The sequence below is a fragment of the Gopherus flavomarginatus genome, chromosome 1 (assembly GCF_025201925.1).
Source record: "Gopherus flavomarginatus isolate rGopFla2 chromosome 1, rGopFla2.mat.asm, whole genome shotgun sequence".
NCBI lineage: Eukaryota > Metazoa > Chordata > Testudines > Testudinidae > Gopherus > Gopherus flavomarginatus.
In genome coordinates, this window is record NC_066617.1 from 203,314,523 (window position 1) to 203,338,836 (window position 24,314).

The 24,314-nt window shown below is 45.7% G+C and overlaps 1 protein-coding gene across 3 annotated transcripts in view; it reads right to left on the reverse strand.

Moving 5' to 3' along the window:
* Positions 1-24,314, reverse strand: part of RCAN1 (regulator of calcineurin 1) — a 123,580-nt gene that overhangs the window by 72,983 nt on the left and 26,283 nt on the right. For 2 of the 3 annotated variants that reach the window (XM_050929651.1, XM_050929641.1), the window contains exon 1: positions 15,006-15,248. In XM_050929651.1, the coding sequence (XP_050785608.1) occupies positions 15,006-15,233 (228 nt within the window). In that variant the 5' untranslated portion in view covers positions 15,234-15,248. Of the gene's footprint in view, positions 1-15,005; positions 15,249-24,314 lie in introns of those variants that run through there. The other variant, XM_050929659.1, reaches the window with a different exon arrangement.

Sequence of the window (24,314 nt, forward strand, 5' to 3'; positions counted from 1 at the left end):
AGATGCATGATATGTATGCATATTGTTCTGGAATTGCCACATTATATCCAAGACGAGGGAGAGGATGCATGCAATGAAAGCAGCAAACTTAAGTATTAATAAACTTAAACTAATTAATCTGATCCCAATCTATGGGCTGGACAGTGTGCAAGCACATGCATGTGTACATAGTTTATTTTTCAGCATTTCTCATGCCACACACTTTGATTACAATTATTCCAACGCTGGATCTTTCAGGACAACAAGCCATTTGATTTAATATCATGCATTTGAACAAAATTGTTGAAAATTCTAAATATTCAAAAGCTAGGAGTACCAAAGTCTCCTCTCTACTACTTCCTCACAAGAACCTAATTCCCTATTTAACATAACGTATTAACAAAATTATGCATTTTTCCTATGGCTATGAACTCCAGAAATGTTTTTCCATCCTTGATAGTTGCCTGCCCATTAAAATGCAGTATCTTTTATAAGTTTATGTATGATAACAGATCACCTTTATTAAAGTAATTCTCTTTCCCATTGCTCCTATTTTAAGGCCCTTTTAGTAAATGCCTTTTTGAAGTGCTCTCACTATTTATTTTACACAGTACATTATATTCACATATCAAAGCTATTTGACCAAGATATTAAATCAAGGTATTTTGTTTATCTTTCTATACTGTCTAGGTAAACAGGATGATCTGAGCATTTCTGAAATGAGTACGCAAGAGCCCTAAGATTTTGAACAGTGCTAGAAATCACTTGCCAGAAATAGACTAAAAATGGAAGTGGAATCCTCTATCATGAGACGTTAAGGGCGTAGATATAAAATTAACACTGCTGCTGAAAAACATATCCTCTCAAAACAGATTCTTTCCAATCTTTAAAGCTCCAAGCATAAGGTATTCATGATGCCCTGGTCAAACACTTTTATGTTATATAATCTATTTAGACCCTTCTATTCCAGACTTCTTTTACTAGGAAGATAAATAATGTCCAGAAAAAAAAGCTATTAAGAGTTACTGGGAAGCCTCTCCTGAATTGGGGAGCCAGAAAAAGAAACATGAACCAAAGCATTTAAAATGTGAATATTCCCACATTTTAGGGACGCCATCCTCTGATAAATAGAGACCCCCAAAACCCTAACCCAATACTTCGGTATTGGAGTATGTCTCTTCAAAAATTTAAATTAAGGGGGGAAATAGCATTTTTAAAAACCTAGCTCAATTTCCTGACTGAGATTGACAGAGAAACTCCTTTGCACCCCTATGAGAGAGAAACAGCAGAGCAGTACCCCCTGAACAATTTCTGTATACACACATATATACATGGAATGAGGATCTTGTGTTCATAACTCCTAAAAAACTAAGATTTTCAATGTTTCATCTCTTTCTTTTACTGATTAAAATTTTTCAGCAAGTATATATGCACAGTATAGAGGGGCTTTACATTGCATTAGGCTCATAGTACACATGGTTCTGTATTATAGGGTTTTTTTAGAATTATGAATAAATATAGAAAAACATTAAGGGTAACGTTTCCCAAAGCTTGAATGACTTAAGTATCTAAGTCCCAACGACTTTCAATAAGACTTTGAATCCTGAGTGAGTAAATAATTTTTTAAAATTTTACTTGAGGCCTCAATCTTCCAATTAGATTAAAAGATTTTTGCAGTAATCTCACTGTTCAAATTATCACAAGAAAGGAAGTCATGGAGTTTTTATTTATGAAAACCCCATAACATGATCTCAATGGCCAGAACACAGCGCCACCTCATGAATGAGTAGCACAGGGAGAATTATGTGCATGGGTGTGGTAACAAAATGCATATATTAGTGTCTTAAACAAAAAAAACACTTAAAATATATTTATCCCTGACAGAGAAATAGAATACATGTGTACATACATTTATTAAATAAAATACCTGAACTGTAAATTCAAATTGCAACAGAATCTTTCACTTAAAAATTAGTATTTTGGCCAAGTTAAAAAAAAAAACAATGGTTTGTAACACTTAAAAAGTGTCCTCTTTAAATACTTCTTTTTAAACACTAAAGATTTAAATGCAATTTATAACAAAAGAATTATTGTACATGTGAGGGATTAAATGAACATGTGAGAGATACATGAAAACCCAAGTACAAAACTTTCTTTGGAAAATTGTAAACACGAATAAAAAAAAAATTAAAAAGGTATCCTATAAATGTAAGGCTAGCTTTATGGAGAAATTCTGTGAATATTTAATGAGACACAAAATAATGAAAGCTTCTGTTAAATATGTCTTATGATATTTAGTAAGCTGTGTAGATCACAAGTTTTAAAAAGCTTGAATCACTTCAATAATGACTTAGCATTTAAAGATCAATTCATAAATGTCTTTTTCAACATTAATCTTTTACACTGCAGACATTTACAATTTTAACATTATATGATAGTCATTAACAATATACTGCATATTTGCTATTAAGAACCCTTGCCTATATTACTGCAAACTTGCAACAGGTCAGATATAACTTCTGAACACAAATTGTGATCCTTCATGATTTTAGCAGGGATGATAGAAAGATAGAACTCTGTCTATCTAATCTATTTGTGTCTGCCCTGGGAGGTCATTTGAGGGGTTAGGCTTTGTGAGAGACTGTTTCCACTCTCCACCCCTTGCCACTCCAGCAATTGAGGCAAGGGTTTTATGCACCTAAAACAAACAAACAAACAAACAAAAAAAACAAACAAAAAAAAAGAAAAAAAAAGCAGCTTTTTTTTTTTTTTTCCTTTTTGAAGATAATTTTGGTAAAAACTGAGTTATTCTCCAGAGTTTGCTGAGAAAATTGTCTTACCTTCTAGTTAAAATCCTGTTTTAACCAAGAGGGACAGCTCTGATTGTAATGGTAATGGTTTTGATTATTTAAGACAGATCTAGCACTACATTCATTAATTTGTTTTAATATGCAACAAGATTTACAAGTCTATAGCAAACAAATCTGTTAAGCTAATTTAAGTTACCTGTACTCAAATGACAGAAGCCAGCTGGATCATACAATCTTTTACTGTACCTGATCTGCTAGCTTTAGAACTACATTTACTGCTCTAACACAGAATTCCTTCCGAGTGCACAACACATATATTAGACCCATACTCATTTTAAAACCCAAACCATGAGGAAAACATTTTATAAATGACAAACCTGTCCATAACTAGCTTGAAACAGAAACTTCACACTCAGAAATTCTTTGAGATCTTAAATCTGAACCATGTAGCCTACTTTGCAGAAGCCTAACAAAGTATAAATGAAGTTACTTAGCCCCCTTGTGGCTTTACCCAGTATTCATTCTTAAAGTCATTAAAGTTTGTTGCTGCAATCCTCTAGGATATATAAGGAGCATATAGAGCATCAATCTACTGCACTTATGCGACAGTAAATTCTATCAAATCAAAGACCTCTCCTACATTAAAAATACCATTAAAAACTCCAAATGGAGAACAAGTTGGGGAGGCAAGGAGATGGAGCCATTGTGACAACGAGGAGTCCAGTGGCGTCTTAAAGACTAACAGATTTATGTGGGCATAAGCTTTCATTAGTAAAAAAAACCCACTTTAAGAAGTATCAGAGGGATAGTCATGTTAGTCTGGATCTGTAAAAGCAACAAAGAATCCTGTGCCACCTTATAGACTAACAGACGTTTTGGAGCATGAGCTTTCGTGGGTGAATACCCACTTTATCTGAAGAAGTGGGTATTCACCCACGAAAGCTCATGCTCCAAAACATCTGTTAGTCTATAAGGTGGCACAGGATTCTTTGCTGCTTTAAGAAGTGTTTTTTTTTTTACCCACAAAAGTTTATGCCCAAATAAATGTTAGTCTCCAAGGTGCTGGACTCCTTGTTGTTTTTGTGGATATAGGCTAACATAGCTATCCCTCTGATACTTGGAGCCATTGTGCTAAAGCAAAAGATTTAATTTTTTTTGTTAATTGAGTACTGCCACATATATTGCATTGGTATACAGGACTTATATGATTACAACCTTATCATGAGTTGTGATGCTTTCCTAAGAAATTCTGCTTCTCTATAAACACACCATTACTCACCAATCTATACATCTGACATTATAGCTGCTAGAGAAGTTACTTTAGAGGAGGCAATTTCAGAGGGTCAGAACAGAAAAGTGTTTCAAAGACGACAAAATCTTTGAAGCCCAGGGAAAGGCCCTTGGGAGGAATACATGAACCTGAAATGCAGAAACAGAACCATTTTTTAGTAATCTGGAAATTAAGGAGAGGGGAGGCAGAATCTACAGATATTCTACTAATCAGGCATATGAAAACCCTTGGAGATGAACATTCAGGTCTTCTTAGGCTGGTCTACACTGGAGAGGGGGGGCGGGAAAATAGATCTAGATATGCAACTTCAGCTACAAGCACAGCGTAGCTGAAGTCGACGTATCTTAGATCGATTTAGAATCACATACTTGGCGTCCTCGCAGCGCGGGATTGACAGCCGCCGCTCTCACCTCTCGCCCTGGAGTTCCAGAGTTGATGGGGAGCATGTTCGGGGATCGATTTATCACGTCTAGATGAGACGCGATACATTGATCCCTGATAGATCGATCACTACCCGCTGATCCAGCGGGTAGTGTACACATACCCTTAGGAAGATTAGCTGTAGACCATTCTAGAATCCAAGTTGAAGAAATTTTAATAAATCAGAGATAGTTTTTGTTCCTTGATCAGTTATTATGCCTGGTAAGGAAAAAACAACAGACTAATGAGGATACTTTTACTCAAATTGAGAGTCCAGTCTTTTAAGAGCCTTGTATCACAAAACAGGCTAAGAGAATTACTGCTCCTGGCTTTAAATGCAGTACTGATCCCAGATGTAGCTCTTCTCTCTGTCTTGTAGAAATGCATGTGTGCCAACTCCATGTCTCAGCTGGTTTCTAAATAGTGTATTCATTATTTTAGTGCTATCCATATGAAAGCAATCTGATGTCTTATTTATTTCGGCACTTTCCAGAATAGGGGAATTGGGGGGAAATCGGGGGATGGGAAGAGAGGCATGATTTAACTAGAAATTTCACTTTATGAAAAAGCCATTTTGGAGACAGAGCACTTATTGCAGCGTATCTGCTGGAAAAAAAAAAAGATTTCCTTTCTATTTTTCTCTGCTGACAAATATGTTGTTCATTGGTCTTCCCTACTCAAAGGCTGTCTGGTCGAAAGCTGATCAATTTAGGCAAAATTCTTAGTCACTGTAAATCAGTGTAGTTCTACTGACCTTAGTTGAAGTATGCCATTTTACACTAGCTGAAGATCCAGCCTTTTACTTTCTAGACTCCACTTTCCTGGTTGGATTTCCTCATTGCTTAGTCTGCCTGTCAACCTGGATGTCCTGGAACATGAAGTAGTGGTGGACTGCAAGTAACTCTTGACTTAAAAAGAATTATTACTCTGACAGGTTTTACTCTTGGACTGCTGACTGTGATAGGATACTGGAGTTATATTATCTGTCCTGACTGATATATGTTGCTGAGCACAGGATTTTTTCCCCATGAGGAGCAGTGATTGCTTCACTTCTGAAAGTTGCAGTATACTGGCATATAGTGACAGCTCCCTATAAGGCCATTCTCCCTGTGTAGAAGCTTCAGCAGTTTGACTCCTTTGGGCTATCTGTGCTAATACATTCTCTGTACATCTGAAAGCAGAGGCCTTTTAAGGATGTTCCTATGCATCTACTAAAGCAGGGGTGGGCAAACTACAGCCCGTGGGATTGCCACCCCCGTGGAAGTGGCTGGTACCACATCCCTACGGCCCTTGGGGTTGGGGCGGAGCAGAGGGCTCCATGCGCTGCCCTCGCCTGCAGGCACTGTCCCCTACACCTCCCATTTGCCGAGAATGGGGAAATTGCAGCCAATGGGAGCTTCGGGGAAGGTACGCACCTGTGAGGGCAGTGTACAGAGCCCTCTGCCCCCCTCTCCCTTCCTGCAGGGACCCTAACCTAACCCCCTGCCCTGAGCCCCCTGCCGCACCCCGCACCCTCCTGCACTCCAACCCTGCCCTAGCCCCCTTCTGCACTCTGCACTTCCTCCTGCACCTCAAACCTTCCCTGAGCCCCTTCCTGCACAATGCACCCCAACCCCCTGCCTCACCCTACATTCATGGACCTGCATGCAATTTCCCCATCCAGATGTGGCCCTTGGGCCAAAAAGTTTACCCACCTCTGTACTAGACAAGGACAACATTAGTTTTGCTAGGACAGATGGCCTGACATCTAGATGCCCTCCTGCAATTCTGAGGGTTGATCACAAAAGTCACTAGAGTTCTGTATGAGTTTGGTATAACCTAAGACGGGGCATGCAAACTTTTTGACCTGAGGGTCGCATCGGGTTTCGGAAATTGTATGGAGGGCCTGTTTGGGGAGGCACAGCCTCCCCTAACAATCAGGCATGGCCCAGACCCCGCCCCCTATCCCCACGCCGCTTCTCACACCCTGCTGCATTCCCTCTCCGCCCCCCCGGGACCCCTGCCCCATCCAACCCCCTCTGCTCTCTGTCCCCTGATCACCCCGGAACCTCCCTCCTTCCTGACTGTCCCCTGGGATCCCTGCACCCATTCAACTCCCCCATTCCCCAACCTCTGACCACCCCACCCTCTAACCACCAAACTGAACTCGCCTGCCCTATATTCTACCCCAGCTGCTCCCTGCCCCCCTTACCGCTCTGCTTGGAGCAGCGGTGGCTGGAAGTGCTACAGCCATGCCACCCACCTGGAGCCAGTCACACCACCGCACAGCACAGAGCACCGGGTCAGGCTGCAACTCTGCAGCTGCGCTGCCCAGCCGCTCAAAGCAATGTGCCGGTGGCGCAGCGCGCTGAGGCTGTGGAGGAGGGGGAACAGCAGGGGAGGGGCCAAGGGCTAGCCTCCAGGGCCAGGAGCTCAGGAGCGGGGCAGGAGAGTCCCGTGGGCCGCAGTTTGCCCACCTCTGACCTAAGACACTAAATTGCATATGATATCATGGTCTCCATCAGATATATGCAGTTTATGGCCATTACTTTCGTAAAGGCTTGCATAGGGGTCTGTCTGATTACCTATTCTACTAGTAAGAAAACTTCCACTGGGCAAAAGTATTTTTCTCCCCCTCCTAGGTTCATCAGTGACTTGGAAGAATTGTGTTTCTCACTTAGGACTTGATTCAAAGCCTAGTGAAGCCATTCAAGTCTTCCCATTGATTCCAGTGACACACAGGAATTCACTTGGGGCCTAAAGAGACAGAATAAGGTTAAGGCCACAAATAGCATTTGCCAAGTTGGCCTCTGTACATTTACTGGGATCACAGCAAGTTATCAGGGATAACAGGCAGTGTACGTCAACCTAATGATGTCAGTGTACACACTACAGCCTTGCTCCCGCCGATGTAAGTACCCTGCTATACCAACGTAACTCCACCTCCACAAGAGCTTAGGGCTTACGTTGGTGTAGTAGGGCAATGCAGTGTCCATGTAGACGCTCCATGCTGGAGCTGTGAAATTGAAAAGAAAGCCAGGCAATCACCCTGGGACAGGACGGGTGCCTGAGTACAGCCGTCTGGACTCCAGGTAAGAAGTGGGAGGAGGGGGAGCCAGGCTTCACTGAGAACTACGCCGAGGTAAGCGCCCAGGCACAATTGCCCCACACTGCCCCCAAAATAGTCCTGCTTCAGGCACTGATGGAGACTGGAAGTCCACTGAAGCCCTGCAAATTTTTTTAATTCTTTTTCCTGATTGCCTGGCTTAGTGAGGACACCTAGCATCTCTCCATTGTTGAATGCAACTCCCCAGGTGACCAAGCTGGTTATGCACTTCAGATGTGTGCCTGCCCAAAGTAGACAGGCGATATTGGATCTCATGGGCCTTAGGGAAAAGAGGCTGTGCAGGCACAGGTCCAAATCACCCAAAGAAACATTGACATCTAGAATAATATTGCTCAGGTGATGCAGGAGAAGGAGTACAACATAGACTAGCTGCATGAAAGCCAAGGAGCTGAGGCAGGTATGCCAGAAGCCCAACAATCGACCCAGTGCTAAGACACAGATATGTCACTTTTATGAAGAGCTGCATGCCATATGTGGCAGAGACACCACCTGCACAGCACAGTGGATACCTCAGAGAAGACTGAGTCATAGGCCCCCGCTCTCAACAGTGAGGAGGTGGTAGATGAAGGAGGAGGAGATTGTGGGACAGGTGACTGGGAGGAATCCAGCTACACAGTGAACCAGGACCTGTTTTTCACTCCAGCGCAGTCCAGCATGGGTGAGCCCGATGCAGGGGAAGAAACTGCGGGTAAGCGTGCAGATAAACTTTCAGTTACCGGAATGACATCCCCAACATCACAGAACACATCCTTTGACTTTTCCTTAATTTACCCATGCTAGAAAAGGTAGTGGTACAACCAAGAGAGGTAGAGTTATCTGCTTTTCATTCCCCTCTAGAGTTAGGCAGCAGGACGGGTGCGGGGTGGGGAGAACAGCGTGAGTGGTAGTTTATGTATACTAGGATGTCCCTAGAATGCTCCTGAGAGATCTTGATAAAACTGTCATGGAAGTACTCTGCCATCCTCTGCCAAAGATTTCTATGGAGGGCTGCCTTATTTCTTCCTCCATGGTAGGAAACTTTCCCACATCACTCAACGATAACTTCAGCAAGCACAATTGCAATACATAGTCTCTGCAGCACATGGGCCCAAGTAACGTCAGGACGCCAGCAGCAGATGTGCTCTCTCTGCCATTGTTACCCTGAGGAGTGAGATATCAGTTAAAATCACCACTGCCTGTGGAAAATAATGCTAGTATTCAATGCCAGTGCCCTCTCCTACTAGAATCAATTGCAACCAAGAAATTCCCTCTTCCTTTCCCCAAGCCCCAGAGGGCCATATGCACCATGGGATTGCTTGTGCACAGCACCAGGCAAGCAGGTGTGAGAAGAGTGAGAGGGTAGTGTTCAAAGTTTTGGAGTAGCAAGGGGAGTGAGCTTAGCACTACGCTTTCTGCAGCGATTATGCTGACAATGGTACCTCTACGTTTTCTCTGGAGGCACTGCCATTGCAGCCTTCAGGGTCTCCCTCTTCACAGATAAGGAGGAGAAAGAAGGGGACTTGGGAGGATATGTTCAATGAGATCCTGCAAGCTAGTACTACATTGGGCCTGGAGGACGGACATTGTGGACAGCCTGGAGAAGGAGAGAGTGTATAAAGGTCGAAGACTCCCAGCAGGAAAAGAGGGAAATGCACTAGGACATAGTGGGGTTACTTAGGCAGCAACACACATATACTGCAGACTCTGGTAGACCTGCAAGTTCAATAATCCCAGCCTCACCTCCCTCTGTAGCCCCCTGAGGACTCCGTATCAGGACCTCCCTACACACGCATACACACACCCCCACCACCATTCCATATGGTATCTGGGGTCACTGCACTAGTCCTACCACTCCACCCTGGAGGATATTAAAAACAATCAAAACTTCAAACATTGACTTGTGAAAGGCACAGCTGGTGTAAATGTAGCTGAAATGGACCTGAATGTTCTTTCTCCCTTCATAAACTCTTTTGAATTAATATTTGTTAAGTTTTACATGTATTTGTTTTAAAATTGCACTTTTTTTTGCAGAATAAATTTCCATTATTTGGAACATAATTCATTTTTATTAGTTCACAACATATGCAGCTGAGTGCTCAGCAGTTCTGAAAGCAACCAATTACCTGTTACTGCACAGTGTCACATCCATGGAATCATTCACAAACTTAATAGCTGCATTGAAAATGTTATATTCCTGCATATACAGTAATCACCACACAATTCCCACCAGGCCACAAAAGAGCACAGCCAGGTAGAGCACTCTATTCACGCTCACAGTTAAAATGATCTTTCAAAGCCTCTAAGCCAGACAGTTCCACAAGGAGCTCCTTTAATAGCCCTTGCATGTGACTACTGAAGCCTGGTCTACACAATGCGTTTAAACCGAATTTGACAGTGTTAAACCGATTTAACCCTGCACCCGTCCACACAACGAGGCCCTTAATATCAATATAAAGGGCTCTTTAAACTGATTTCTGTACTCCTCCCCAACGAGAGGAGTAGCGCTGAAATCGGTATTGCCATGCACCCCCAACTTAGGCAATCAGCAGTGACTCTCAGACAGAATTGTTAAAGAGAAGGGTTTATTAGTTGTCTGGAACACAGCGTAAGAAAGTTCTTTTTTAGCACAGAAAGCAGGGAGTCCCAGGAAAGTCTGTCTTGGTTGGGCTCCAAGCCTGGGTTGCCTCCCCAAAAGCCACAAACGGAAGACTGTCCTGTTTCCAGCAGCCCACACTCAGTCATGCCCATTTGCCCCTCTTCTGTCCTTTGTTCTGTTTCCCAAGAAAAACTGGTCACCTGGCCTCTACCTCTTCGTTCTTCAACTTATTGCAGCCATCTGGCTTCTTGCAGAGGATGGGCCACACCCCCAGCCATCAGTTTCTAAGTTAAAAAATGTCTAGCCATTGTCTGGGCACAGGCAGGTAGACCATCACACCTGTTCCTCTAGGAGTCTCTGCAAAGATCAAACACTGTGTCACCATGTAGTCAATTGTGCAACACATGGGGAAACTGAGGCACATAGTATTCATTCAGAACTTTAAGAAAATGCCACACTTCATCACAACTGAATCATTCTTTGGTGCTGTCGAGATAGCTGGTGTACGGCTTCATGAGCAAGGGGTAGGCTGGATCACCCAAAATTACTATTAATCCACCAACTGAGAAAGCTGGAAACAGAGACTCTCTTTCTTAAAGATGCGAGCATCATGTACTCCAATCCTGACCAAACCACACTAAGATCAGTGAAGCATTCCTGATGATCTACCAATGCTTGCAGAACCATAGAAAAATAGCCCTTTCTGTTGATGTACTCAATGGCAAGGTGGTCCAGTGTCAAAACAGGGATATGAGTGCCATCTAGCACTCCATCGCAGCTCAGGAACCCCGCTGCTGCAAATCCATCCACTATGTCTAGTATATTGCTGAGAGGCACGGTCCTGCGTAACAGGAGGCGATTAATGACTCTGCACACTTGCATCACAAGGGCCCCTCCGGTGAATTTCTGGACTACAAATTGCTACCAGTAAGCTGGGACTCAATCTGGCATTGTAAGTTTCCACAATGCAATTACCATTCACTTCTCCACTGTCAGCGCAGCTCTCTTTTTGGCATCATACACTGGAGGACATTTGAACGTCCCTGCACTGCAGGTAAGCTTACTACACAGATCCAGGAATGTGGCTTTGCATATCTGCAAGTTCTGCAGCCACTACTTCTCACCTCAAACCTGCATTACAATGCGATCCCACCAGTCAGTGCTTGTTTCTCAGGCTCAGAAGTGGAACGCCACCACATGCAGCTGTTCCATGAACACCACCAGCAACCTTGAATTGATTCTTGCTATGTCTCACAGCAATTCATCCTCCAAGGAACAACCAAGTTCCCCGCTCAATTGGTTCTTTTTGAAGCTCTCCAAATATTCCAAGATTTTGCACTCTGTGCTTGTAATGCTCATAATAGTGCAGAGCTTTAAAGGCTCTATGATGTCAGACAGCGAGGAGGTGACGCAGTTTGTGGGATTTTGTAAAAAAAAATCATGAAAATTATGGGATACAGACAACACCATGGGATGGAGACAGTTGCAAATAAGAAGTCGACCCCATGTTCCCAGACACCCCTGCCTGACTTGTTTTGGCCCCCTCACATAGTGCCAGAACTTCTCAAAAGACAGTGCGCTGGATGGTGGCAAGTTGCACAGTGGGATATCTACCTCTGGTGCATCACACACTGCACCGATGCAAGCATTACTGTGAGTACACACACCGCTGCTACAAGGAGTCAGGTATGCACACACACAAACCATGTCTTAGCGGTAGAATCTATATGCTGATGTAACTTGAGTCAACGTAAGTTTGTTGTGTAGACATGGTCTAAAAGTGAGTGAAGTTCTTCATTCCTTTCTTCAGGGGTATTGTGTAACATTCATACCATTTTATAAGGCATCGTTTGGTTGACATGCTACATTAAAATGTGTTTCTTAAATTCAATGCTCCCTCACAACCTGACATTTTGCACTATACAAATTGTACTACTTCAATAGAAAAAAAAAGTTTTATCTTCATCATCTCAATTATTGCATTAACTAAGACAATACATTCCAGATGTTTTTAATGGCTATTGGTCCCTGGAAAGGCAAAAGTGAAACCTAGTCTTCATTCTCATATTTAAATCTCATGTTCATCTACATAACATTTATGCAAGCGAGTCTCATTTTATGCTCGGGCTACATTCCGCTGTCAGTGCGTAAAGCAAAAATCGCGTACAGTCAAAATTACATTGAGTGTAATGGCGGGCGAAATCACCTGCACTACAGGTACAGTATTTAAATTATTTTTCTTTTTTTTTTTTTTTTTTTGCCAACCGTGCAAAGCTGAATTCGTGCATGTTAAATGTGCATAAGACTTGCTTGTAATACAGGCTGGCAGCATGCCTAAGTCTTGAAAACAGTATGTACACTAAGGCTATGGCTACACTGGCACTTTACAGAGCTGCAACTTTCACGCTCAGGGGTGTGAAAAAACACCCCCCTGAGCGCTGCAAGATACAGCGAAGTAAAGCCTCAGTGTAATCAGTGCCGCAGCGCTGGGAGCGCGGCTCCCAGCGCTGCAAGCTACACTCGTAAGAGATGTGGTTTACGTGCAGCGCTGGCACTCTGACTACACTCACACTTCAAAGTGCGGCCACGGCAGCGCTTTGAAATTTCAAGTGTAGCCATACCCTAAGAAGTCTATTTTTCCTGATACATGCATAACTTATCAGTGGCAATGACACACAATAACAGGATACTAGGCCCTAAGAGATACATGAAAAGTTAAAACTTTATTTAACTACATAGTCTTTTAAAGTGAACACAACCTTAAACATAAACATTGAAATCAGCAGTTAATACTGTTACTAGTTTTTAAAAAGTCTCATCTTTAATGAACTGTGATTATCTGGGAGCTCAGAGACTTACTACCGGTCTACTGCCATGACAACCAGTAGCTGTAATTAAAAAGACACTGTCATATTTAGCCCCTAAATCTGAATATTATAAAAATATGCTTTTGCAAAAGCTAAAAACCAGTACAAATATTTACTCATTTTAAATCCAGCAAAAACAGCCGATTTAAAAATTAAACAATCCCTTGCAGTGTTTGGAAGGCAGACATTGCAAGTAATAAGACTGTAAAAGCAAAATAAAACAACTGATTTCCATCTTTTTCTACACTTTTAATAATCCAAGCATTATTAGTAACATAGGCAAAGAGATTTGCTTACAACAGAAGCCCTTGATCCTGCAAACATCTACTCACTCGGTTAAATTTACTTGCGTGAGCAGTCCCATCAACTTCAAAGAGACTATTCAAAAAAGTGAAGTAAAGTCTGTAAGACTCAGTCTATGCTGGGAACTTATGGTGACATAACTGTGTCACTCAGGGGGATAGAAAATCCACATCCGCAAGCAACAGACTTATACCAACCTAACTCCCAGTGAAGACAGTGCTATGCTGACGGGCGTGCTTCTCCCATGGACAAAGCTACCACTTCTTGGGGAGGTGGAGTACCTAGACCAGGGGTCGGCAACTTCTGGCACGCGGCTTGCAAGGATGCTTACCTTGGCGGGCCAGACCAGTTTGTTTACCTGCCACATCAGCAGGTTCAGCCGATCGTGGCTCCCACTGGCCCTGGCTCGCCATCCCAAGCCAATGGGGGGTGGTGGGAAGCCGCCGCGGCCAGCACATCCCTCGCCACTTCCCGTCGCCCCCGTTGGCCTGGGACAGTGAACTGTGGTCTGTGGGAGCCGCAATCGGCTGAACCTGCCAGTGTGGCAGGTAAACAAACTCGCCCAGCCCACCAGGGTGCTTACCCTGACATGTCACAGGTTGCGAGTTCAATCCTTGAGAGGGCCATTTAGGGATTTAGTTGGGGATTGGTCCTGCTTTGGGCAGAGGGTTGGACTAGATGACCTTCTGAGGTCCCTTCCAACTCTGATATTCTATGATTCTATGACCCCTGACCTAGACCAACAGGAGGAGCCCTCCCATCTGTGCAGGTGGTGCCTTCACTGAAGTGCTACACCAGCTGCCGCTGCAGCATTTTACGTGTAAACAAGCCCTGAATATTTGCAGGGTCTGAGCATAGCATATTAAGATATCAATGTCTACTTGTAATTATTTCTTTAAAAAAAATGATTATTTCTTTATAACTAAATCCGCAGGTTAGGGACTCTCATCTCAAACCTGAAGACATCTAAGCACATGCTCTCTTCACTCACAGGAGTAGCTATCAAAAAAATCAAAATCATTATTTTCATAAATTTCAGAATTATTCCTCTTAAGGTTGCATAGGTTAAAATATAACTTATCATTGGTCACAACCAACAGCTGCCATTTGTTTAATATAAGTGAGTTGCAACAAAAGAACATCCCATCTCTTTCGGGAAGCCGGTGGAAGGGTCACACCCCCGGGGGCCAACAGCGCCTGGCGGGGAATTGGGGGCCAGGAGTAGGCAAGTGCTGTAAATGCTTCATCTACTGGGCGCCAAGGGCTCCCGACCGACCAGCGGCCGTCACGCTCCAGTCAGAGGCCCCCACCGACTGTCTTCCCAACGGCCGCCCAACCGTCCCATGCCCGCCCGAGCCAGGGCCCGTCAGCGCGGCAGGCTCAGGCCGCCCCACGCTGCGCTGCAGCCATCCCGGTGCCCAAGCACAAGCGGTCTGGCAGGCAGGGGGCGAGGGGCAGCCGCTCCCTCTGACAGCCCGGCTAGCGGGGACCCCGGGCGGCGCCGAGCGCCCGGCTCCGAGCCCCGACGGCAGGGAAGGGAAAGGCCAGAAAGTGACCGGGCGGCGGGGGGCGCCATGGCACTAGCGGCGGCCGGACTCGCTGCAGCTCCCCGGGGCCCGCCCCGCCCCGCCCCGCGGCCCCAGCCCGCGCTCACCCGGCACAGGCTGTCCTGGAAGAGGCGCGGGTCCAGGTTGCAGGCGATGGTGGCTGTGGGCAGGTCCCGCAGCGCCACCGCCTCCATCTCGCAGTCGATAAAGCTCCAGTCGGACTCGGCCTCCGGCGGCGCCTCCTCCCCGGGGTGCGGCTCCCGCTCGCTGCCTGACAGGCCGCTCCCCCCCGCCGCGCCGGGCAAGCGGCTGCAGCCAGCGCCGCCGCTCTCCATGGGGCGGTCCCCGAGCCCCTGCCGGGCTGCGCGGCAGCGCTGCTGGCTCCTCCTCGGGCGGCACCGCCTCCGCCCGCGGCCCCGGCGTTAACCCCTTCCCCGCCGGGCAGGCACCGCGGCCCGGGGCAGCCGGAGCCAATGAGGCGCCGCGCTGCTTCCACCTCAACAGGTGACCGACCCGCCGGCGTCAGCCCCGGCCGCCATCTTGGGTGAGGGCAGCGGCCCCGCTTCTCGCCCAGCCCAGCAACGGGCACTCGGCGTCTCCTGCGCACGGAAGCGCCTCGGGGCAGCGGGATCCCAGCATGGGACCGCAGCCCCCGGCTCAGGCTTGGGCAAACTTTGTAGCCTGAGGGCCACATGTGGGTGGGGAAATTGCACGCGGGGCCATGACTGTAGGGCTGGGGCAGGGGCAGGGGCAGGACGTAGTGTGCAGGAAGGGGCTCAGGGCGAGGGGTTGCAGCAGAAGAGGGATGCGGGGTGCAACGGGGGGCTCAGGCCAGGGGGTTGGGGTGCAGGTTCTGGCCCGACTTACCTGGCGCTGTTCCAGGGTGGCAGCGGCACCTGCCCTGGCCCCAAGTGCTCCCAGAAGCAGCCAGCACAATGTTCCTGCGGGAGGGAGCAGAGGGCTCTGTGTGCTGCCCTCGCCTGTGGGTACCTCCCCCGAAGCTCCCACTGGCCGTGGTTCCCCATTCCCGGCCAATGGGAGTTGTAGGGGGAGCAGTGCCTGGAAGTGAGAGCAGCGCACAGAAACCCCTTCCCCCAGGATCCGGAGCCAGCCACAGTTTGTCCACCCCTGTCTCAGGGGGGTGATCATGGATTCCTCCCAGCCAGGGAGTGAGATCTCACCTCCTGTCTCCCAGCCCCACCCAGTCAGGGTAGAGGGGGAGAAAATAGCCCTCTGAACTGGTCCGCTAGCTCGGTTTATTAGTGGGAAACAGGGCAAAGACATAACCCCGGCTGTGGGGGCATGCTCACCCCCAGAAGGCAACCCCCCTGAGGCTTAACAGCTGTGAAATGGGCTGATTTGTAAAGCACACCATTGTGGTGGTGCAGTCATACATTTACCTTCTCCCACAATACTGCAAGCCAGACCTCCGCCCCTGTAATTAATTAGGCAGCAGGTTTAGTACAAAGAAGAGGAAGTACACTTTCCACACACTGCACAAGGAACCTGTGGAATTCATTACAATGCATGTGCTGGTTGATGCCAAAAGTACAGCCAGTTTAAAAAAAGAACTCGATAAGTTCATGGAAAATAGGTCCAGCCGAGGCTGTTAGCCAAGATTGCCCCAAACATGGGCTGGACTACCTGAAACCTCTCCCTACAAGAAGCTGGCGCTGGAAGACGGGTGGATTACTCCATAATGGTTCTTTTCTGTACACTTCCACAGCAACTCTGCTGTGCACAACTGTTAAAGACAGGAGAGTGGGTTAGCTAGACCATAGTCTGAAGTAGTATGGCAGCTCTTTTGTTCTTATTATGTGTATTGCAGCATCTCAACCTTTTCCTATCATTGAAGTACATTTCTCCTACTTATAGACAGACTGAATGGGGGGTGAGGGGAGGATATTAGACACCAAATAAAGGACAAGTGTTGTACAAACAAAGGGACCAGGTGATTTATGATCAGCTACACGAGACGTCTGACCCACATTAAGTTTAGTTTTTTTTTTTTCTGTGCAGAACACAGTCAAAAATTAGTCTGAAAATCAAGGCATGTAACAACATTACGTGGGCAGTTGCAACTTCTTGTGCTGGAGGAATTATACAGCTAATCTTATTCATGAACTTATATTTGTGATATCTTATTTCTAAGTGAACTCTTTGCTTGACATTTGTTTAATGATATTTTGGATTTAAATAGCTCTTATGGGGGGAGTGTAAATATGATTTAAAGTCAGCCTTATGTTCTTTCCTTCCAACCTCAGCTATACCAAGTGAAGCAATGTAATTGCAGAGGATCTGCATCAGTATCTTTACATCGTCTTCGCTTCTTTCCTTTCTCTTCCTTACAAAGTCCCAAGCATGTAAATATCACTGTCCCTAAAATGGGAGCCAAACTAGAGCGCTATTTATTCTCTCCTCTCCCCCTCATCATCTGGACTCTGCTTGGAATTCAAGTCTTTTTATCAAAATAACTTAAAAAAAATCTTAGATATGTGTTACATATCTCTCTCCAAATACATACAGTTTTTCCATGTGTAAACATACAGCTGCTAGTTTAAGACATTCCTGTTGAAGAGATAAACAGCTCCTTATAGGTAGGAGAATTCAGGTGCTTTACTGCTCCTCTGGCCTGTAGGAATGGACCTGAGTGATTAGCATCTCCCATAGATTAGCTGGCTAGTTGAGAAATGTGTTTAACCTAAGTAAACAAATAGATTTTACAGATATTTAAGTGGGATCAATTTCCAGGGGAGCTGCCAAAGACAAGGAGTTTTAGAAGCACACCTCTTCACAAAATTTGCATGGGTGTCCAACTACATAGTCTGAGCAACTTACCCCAGCACAAGTTTAATGTTGAGTACAAGATAGAAGTATGTTAATAAATCCATCTAATTTTCTACACCTGCATATGACAGGTAAGAGGAGAGAAGGTTTAAAAAAAAAAAAGTAGAACAACAGTTTAATAGTCTAAGGACATTAGACTGGTCTCTCACTTCAGGGACCCCTCTAATACTGAATACCTGGCCATTAACTGAACGTACCTACTTTCTTATAATGAATTAGATGAGATGGGGCTCTTATTTTGGCAAAGTATCTCAACTTCCTTCATAACTAGTTCCAGTAGGGAATAGTGGCTCTTTGTAGGTTTAAAGTAGGCAAAATTCCCAGAGACATGAATAAGGAGACAATTTGGTCCCATGGATCAAGGCGCCATAGTGCATCAGACATTCCATTGTGTAGAGCAGGCCTGCACAACATACAACCCCCGGAGGCTCACTGTGCGGCCCCCAGCCAGGATTCATAGGGCTCTGGGCTGCCCGCAGCCACGGGGAGCCCAGAGCTCTTTAAATCCCAGCCACAGCCAGGGATTCAAAAGGCTCTGTGCTGCCTGTAGCGGTGGGGAGCCCTGAGCCCTTTAAATCTCAGCCGCAGCCGGGATTCAAAAGGCTCTGAGCTGCCCGCAGCCATGGGGAGCCCTGAGCCCTTTAAATCCCAGCCGCCAGGGCCGGCATTAGGCCAATTCAACCAGTTCCCCTGAATCAGGCCTCTCCCCTAAGAGGGCCCCACGCCCAAGCCCCAGTACAGTGTACCGGCAAAAGCTAGTGCGCTGTACCGAGGTGACCCAGCTTCCCCAGGGGGCAATTTAAAAGGCCTGGGGTTCCCACCAGGGGCTGGAGCCCCAGGCCCTTTAAATTGCCACCGGAGCACCACTGCTGGAGCCCTGGGGTAGGGCTGTGGGGCTCTGGGGGCTATTGAAAAAGTCCAGGGCTCCCCTTGCTTCTACCGCCCTGGCCCTCTAAATAGCCACCGGAGCCCCACCACTTCCCCAGGGTTCCGGTGGCTATTTAAAGGGCTGGGGCGGTAGAAGAAGGGGAGCCCTGGGGTAGCGGAGGGCTCCGGGGGCTATTTAAAGGGCCGGGACTCTAGCTGCCTCTGCCGCCCCAGTCCTTTAAATAGCCGCCGAAGCCACACCACTTCCCCAGGGCTCCCTCAGCTATTTAAAGGGCTGGGGCAGTAGAAGCAGGGGAGCCCCGGGCTCTTTAAATAGCCCCCAGAGCCCTGGGGTAGCGGGGGGGGGGCTCCAGCTGCCTCTGCTGCCCTGGTCCTTTAAATAGCCCCCGGAGCCCCACCACTTCCCCAGGCCCCCCCTAGCTATTTACAGGGCTGGGAGAGTGGAAGCAGGGGAGCCCTGGGCCCTTTAAATAGCCCCTGAGCCCCGGGCTGCTGCTGCTACCCTGGTGGGGGAGGCAGGAGGAGGGGGCACTCACCATACAGGATGGGCTGTACTCCCTGTACCTGCACCAGCTGCCAGCAGTCAACCCCTGCTGCACCCCCTGCCCGCACCAGCCCCGCACCTCCTGCCCTGCCTGCACCAGTTCCTGTCTGCAGCCAGCCCTGCACCTGCTGCCTTGCCTCCAGCCCTGGACCAGCCCCTGTCCGCAGTTAGCCCTGCACCCCCTGCCCTGTCTTCAGCCAGCCCCTGCTGCACCCCCATGCTTGAAGCCAGCCAGTCCCGCACTCCTTTGTCTCCAGCCCTGCCAACCAATGCCGCACCCCCCCTGTGGCCCTGCCTGAAGCCAGCCAGCCCACCCTACAACCCGTCTCCAGCCTGCCCCACACCCCTTGCCCAGCCTGCAGCCAGACCCTACCTCCAGCCCCCTCCCCCACCACCTCCAGCCAGCCCCATGTCCCCTGGTGCCCTGCAGTTCCCAGGGAAGTAACCCTGCACACCTGCTTCAATGAGGTGGGCAGGGAGCAGCTGGGACCCACACGTGCACCCTAGTACACCCTCAGGGAGTGGCGGAGTTCATTTCTAGTTCAGACCCATCTTTTTAAAAAAGAACTTTAGGTAGGGTTAACATACATCTGTATTTTCCCAGACATGTCAGGCTTTTTGGTTCTTAAATCGCCATCCGGGAGGAAAATACGGATGTATGGTAACCCTATTGGTACAAAAAATACATACTGTGGCAGAACTTTTTATAGGGAATGGGTTGCTAAGAAATGAAAGGCTTTTTTTTACATTTTTTTTTTCAGTCATCCCTGCCGGGGCCCCGCCGAAAATGTTCGAATTGGGCCCCACACTTCCTAAAGCCAGCCCTGCCAGCCGCAGATGGGATTCAAAGGCTCTGGGCTGGACACAGCCATGAGGAGCCCAGAGCCTTTTAAATCTCACCCGTGGCTGGAAATCAAAGGGCTCTGGACTGCCTGCAGCGGTGGGGAGCCCAGAGCCCTTTTAATCCCAGCCACGGCCAGGATTCAAAGGGCTCTGGGCTGCCCGCAGAGATTTCCAGCCATGGCTGAGATTTAAAGGGCTCAGGGCTCCCCTCAGCAGCAGGAGCTCTGGGCCCTTTAAATCCCTGCCCCAACCCTGCAAAGCTCGGGGTTCCCCCAGTCGCCAGAGCCCCGGGCCCTTTAATTTGACCCTGAGGGCTCCCAGCCACCTCTTCAGCTGGGAGCCCCTGGTTGATTTAAAATCAAGTATCACCTCCCCACCCCCAACCTTCCTTTTTGGCCCACAGCTGTTTTGGTGGGGCAGTGCTGGGGAAGGACAGTTTGTTTCTGCAGGGCTGGGCAGTGCTGGGGCGGGGAGTTTCCGCTGGGCTGGGAGGTCCTGGGGGTGAGGGGTGTTTCCGCGGGGCCGGGAGGTTTCGACCCTCAGCTGTTTTCTTTGGAGTAATGTGGCCCTCGCTGCTTTACAAGTTGTGCAGGCCTGGTGTAGAGGGTATTGATACATACAAGTAAATACATCACTTGTTCCCAAACTAAGCTCATATTTTATTTCAATTCAGACTTCTGAAGTCCAGTTCTTTAATCATTCTCCTTATTTCCTGACTACAGAAACATACTTTTTTGTTAATGTACATTAAAGTCTCTAACTACATATGTAAAATACACCACTAGGTGTCATAACCAGGCTAAAAGCCTAAGTTAATGTAGAGTATTATGGTGCAGTTCTTTAAAAAAAAAATCAATTTATTAGTCATGGTATGGTGAACAGTGAAACCATAATTTAAAATATGTTGTTGCTATGGTAGGCAAAGTTAGTCTTCTAAAATGCAGCATGGAGCCAATGTTTATGCCAAAGTAATGAATTTCTGAAGAACTACTATAGCATTCACATGCCACTAATGATCAGCATTTTGTAAGGTTTATGGCAAAGGCAACAGCCCCACTGCTTGACTTACCTCAGCTACTGCATCCTGAGGCAGTAGTGTTGGTCTTTTTTCAAAATGATCTACATGTCAATAGACTTTATTGTGGAACATAGTACTGTGTGTGAAACTGATAAATTACTGGTTTTAAATTAATTCCAACTTCATCCTATTGCAATATATTCAGCAAGAAGGTAATGAAGATTGTAGTGAGAGTACAGTAATTTCTTGTCATTTAAAAAGGTAAATTTAGTCATACTCAGTCTTCTATCCAGGAAAAAAGCCAGTTTTTAAATCATCTTCCTCTTGGAGATAACTCAATCCTAGATACATCATATTTTCACTAGTATCCATGTCGTCATGTACTGTACTTTCATCCAGTCTGGACATATGTTTCCACCAGTTTTCACAGACTCTAGCAGGCAGTATCTATTATCAGAATTTTTAAAAAGCCAAAGTTGGTATGATTTGCTTTCAAATGCAAAATAGCTCCAACCTCTAAACAGCTAACTCCATTTTCCTCTCTCTCTCAATTTTCCTCTTGGTTCTCCAGTAAACATGCATAGCTTCTCAAGCAGTTAAGTCAGAGTTAGTTCTTGACACAAATTGTGAAATTCATCTCTGTGCAGACAACTTGTACAAAAATCTGTGCACCACTTAGGTCCTAGGCTTTTGCACAGGGGCAATTTCACCTGCAAAGAACAATGGAATCTAATTTGAGATTTAGCAATGCAAGCATATTTCTTAAATCTAAAAATGCCTCTTCTGTAACTATAATATTAGAATTTAATTCAAATAATAATTTCCTTTTATACAAGTGAACAGGGCATTTTCCTCAATAAGAATGTTTTTTTCCTTTCACTAGTAAAGAGTGATTGAGCAGTTCAGTTTCATAATGCTTAGACTGAAATCATGTATAATCTTAACATTTGTAGATTTATCATACTGGAGCATGAATCCTGTCATCTTGCTTATTATGTATTATATTACAAGATACTTAGTCTTCTACTGCACTCCTCGTTATTCTGAGTGCCCACCGTTTGGTAATTGTAACAAATTCCAGATTCCTACAAAGCAGCCAGATTATTTATTGTTTTTGTATTACAGTAGTACCTACAGGTCTAGCTGAGATCAGGGCCTCATGGTGCTAGGCACTATACAAATACATGGTAAGAGATAGGTCTGTGGGGCAGAAACTTACAGTCTAAATAATAATTTTAAAAAAGACAAAAAGGAAGCATTATCCCTGTTTTACAAATAGGGCTCTGAGGCAGAAGTTAAATGACTTGCCCCTACATCATATTGAACATCTGCAGCAAAATTGAAAATTGAACCCAAATCACCTGAATCCCAGTCCCATTCCTTTAACCACAAGACCATTCTTCCTCTTTACTGTTAACTATGCAACGAACACCAACATATGGGTGGGCTGAGAGAATCTGGTAAAACCCAGAGGGGAAAATAGAGATAGACCCCAAGCAACAAAGTTCAGATCTAGGGTTTTGTGCATCTCTAGAAGAAGATATATCTAAGAGAAAATAAGATGATCAATGGTACAGGTTCCTTTAGGGTGAGAAGCAAACTTTCTATCATAAAATATGTCACATTCAGTAACAAGTGATTTACCACTTTTTTCTGTTTTAAGTACAGTATGGATAGCAAACACTGCCACCTAGTGGCTGATGAAAAAAAGCAATGGAAATCTTTTGTAAGATTCGTTTTTGTTCCAAATGACATCACAAAAATTCTTGCTTCTCAAATGCAGACTGACTGGCTATGTTAACATGTGCAAAAAACAAACAAACCCAATATACCTGTGCTTCTTACTTCTCATTAAGTGTATTCAGTGAACATTTTTGTGAAATCAGATCATGGGACCTCGTGAATGTACACAGGTAAATGGTACTGTGTAACATGTTATCTATGTGTATTGAGTCTGTCATTATCCCTCTTTTATTTCATCCATTTAATTTCATCCAGATTTTAAAGTTAGAGTAAACCAGCACACTACCCCTTTTCTCCAACTAATCAGTTTACTTTGAGATTCAAATGTCACCCAATCACTAAATTCATACCTCAGTCATCAGATTATTGTTCAGCTAAAGATATGCCACATGTAGAATGCAGAAGAGTTGAGGGTTTGCAGTGTTTTGTTATATCAAAAGGTCTAATGCCAAATCCCATTTGTCTCCCTAATGTCAGCTTTCTGTGACAGTGATTTAGACCCCCATCTGGCTTCTCATGGTTGATTCTGCCTCATTGGGGTTCAGAACCAGATTAAGGCACAGACAGCTCAAATGGACACCACTGTGCCCCTACAGAACAAGAATTTTCTACAACTCTCTCCCCTCCTAGCAGTGCCTACATAGGTGTAGGTGCTTCAGTGATGTGAGCATTTCCAGGCTTTTGTGAGATCTCTGTGGGGTTGGAAGAGTTACCACTGAGTGGGCAAAGCATGGAAAAAGAGGGGTACCTGGTATGAGGACATTAGGGAATGGGTAGGGCCCAGCATCTTCATAACTGGACAGCCATGATGTCATAACTATAAAGAGAAGGGTAACAACCCTCCTGTATACAATTCTATAAAATCCCTCCTGGTCAGAGGCATCAAAATCCTTTTACCTGGAAAGGGTTAAGAAGCTCAGATAACCTGGCTGACACCTGACCCAAAGGACCAATAAGGGGACAAGATACTTTCAAATCTTGCGGGGTGTGGTGGGGGGAGCTTTTGTTTGTGCTCTTTGTTTTGGTGGTGTTTGCTCTTGGGACTAAGAGGGACCAGACATCAATCCATGTTCTTCAAATCTTTCTGCACAAGTCTCTCATATTTCAAACTTGTAAGTAACAGCCAGACAAGGCCTGTTAGTTTATCTTTATATTCTCAACTTATAAATGTTCCTTTTGCTAGAGGGTTTACCTCTGTTTGCTGTAACTTTAAACCTAAGGCTAGAGGGGGTTCCTCTGGGCTCTTTAAATCTGATTACCCTGTAAAGTTATTTCCATCCTAATTTTACAGAGATGAACGTTACCTTTTCTTTTAATAAAATTCATCTTTTAAGAACATGATTGATTTTTCATTGTTTTAAAATCCAAGGGTTTTGGATCTGTGTTCACCAGGACTAATTGGTGAGAGTGTACTCTCGAGCCTACCCAGGAAAAGGGGTGTAAAGACTTAGGGGAGGAATTAGTGTCAAATCTGCCCAGGAAAGGGGGGGTTAGGGACTTGGGAAATAGTTGGGGGAAGGCAGAGTTCCAAGT